Source organism: Acyrthosiphon pisum, unplaced genomic scaffold, assembly GCF_005508785.2.
Source record: "Acyrthosiphon pisum isolate AL4f unplaced genomic scaffold, pea_aphid_22Mar2018_4r6ur Scaffold_144;HRSCAF=531, whole genome shotgun sequence".
Classification (NCBI taxonomy): Eukaryota; Metazoa; Arthropoda; class Insecta; order Hemiptera; family Aphididae; genus Acyrthosiphon; species Acyrthosiphon pisum.
In genome coordinates this window covers 7,771-9,495 of record NW_021763214.1, presented here as the reverse complement: position 1 = coordinate 9,495, position 1,725 = coordinate 7,771, and the positions used below count along the sequence as shown (strand labels likewise).

The 1,725-nt window shown below is 30.9% G+C and overlaps 1 protein-coding gene across 1 annotated transcript in view; it reads right to left on the bottom strand.

Moving 5' to 3' along the window:
- Positions 1 to 295: 295 nt before the first annotated feature.
- Positions 296 to 1,725, bottom strand: part of LOC100573341 — a 6,879-nt gene continuing 5,449 nt past the window's right edge. Inside the window, exon 2 of the mRNA XM_003248127.4 lies at positions 296 to 754. Within this exon, the coding sequence (XP_003248175.1) occupies positions 489 to 754 (266 nt within the window). The 3' untranslated portion in view covers positions 296 to 488. The remainder of the gene's footprint in view (positions 755 to 1,725) is intronic.

Here is a 1,725-nt window from a genome sequence, read left to right as displayed (position 1 = left end):
AAATTATTTTGCAATAGAACATTCAAAACTGACCCAAGTTGCCCGTTTGACGGTATTTAATGTACTTCTCTTGTCAGTGTTTTTAAACTTAAAAAACAATGGCTACCTATATGATTCATTATACATTTTTTTTAAATGTATCAAGCTGAATTAAATTTTAATAAATTTTGAAGTAAATGTAAAAGAAAAATAATAATCTTAAACTATTGCACTATATAGTGTATCAGATATTGTAAAGATAATGGCTAGAAAAAAAAAAAACAATAAATAATAATGAAGATAATCAAAGCAGTTTATTATTTATGCCAAATTATTACTATCTATTATGAAAAAAATATTTATTTTAGTTATTTGATGATTTACCAACACGGCAACACTTTAATGCAAAACTTTTGCGTATACATAAAAAAAAAAAAATGTTTACATTTAAAAAAAACTTCATTAAGTACACGAGCTGTTGAAAAGAAAATATTTTTTAGGCTTAAGCCTTACGGTGTAGGTAGCAATAATGCTGCGACACAGCTTGCTTCACAAATCCCAAATGCTGCATTGCACGCAGCTAATGCGGGTGTAGCAGCAATCACTGCTCCAGGAACAGTGCCAAACGTAAACCCGGCGGCAGTGAAGCATGCAACCGTCACACCAGCACATCCAGCATAGCAAATTCCAGCTGCGATCGGTCCAGCATTGGCGGAAGATGCGATTAACAACCCGACCAACATCAGAGACAAAATTTTCTGAGCAACCATGATGACTGAAAAAAACAAACAAAATGTTATGTAATTTTAATACTATTTTGTCACTATAGTCATTCGTCAGATTTCATAAAAGCAGAAGATTGGATACAATGGATTGGCAAATTTAGCACACATAAAAAATAGGTATTATTGATTATTTTTTTTGTTAAGATTTTGAGTACCGTGCTCGACAACTGCGGATTTGCTGATATTTTTATTTTTAGAAAAACTGTATATTTTCCTCCAATTTTTTTTATGACATCAATTATTTTTAAAGCTTAAGTTTTTTGGCATAAAGTCAGTTTGCTACAAGTTACAAGCGGTTTTTTTTAAATTCGCGATTTTTCGTAGGTATAACCTGTCCTCCATTTTTTTTAAATTTACTTAATTAAAAATAAGTTAAAAATTAAGTAGGTACCTACGTAGATAATTTTTCTCTTATGCACATAAGATTCCACCAAAGGAGAAAGAACAAACTCCCAATAACAAAAAAAAATAGTTATTTTTTTGATATTTTAAACATAAAAAACGATTTTGAACTTTTGAGACCACAATGTCAACTTCCAAAGAAAATTTTACCAATTTTTTTTTTGAAAATATCATTAATTAAGTATGCAAAGCACACATTTTTAAAAGTCACTTTGGAGATGTGCCGTTTACCGGTTACCGGTTACCTTACACCACAATAAAAAAGTGATTATCAGTTACCGATTTTTAACGGTTTCCAAAATATTTAAATAACCGCTTACCAATTTTAAGCGGTTTAAATACCGCTTTTCACATCACGTTTTTTCGTTTTTGTTATCAACTATGAATTATTTGTAATGATGTGTTTACACTTTTCATTAAATTAGTTACCGTGCCTTAGATAATTCAGCGCTGCTGTAACGCTTGGTCAGCAAAACTACGCTGCTTGTGATAGATAGCGTTTTTTAATTCATCACAACCTAGCAAACCAAACAGCGGTTCCATCATGTAAAGGTGGGAT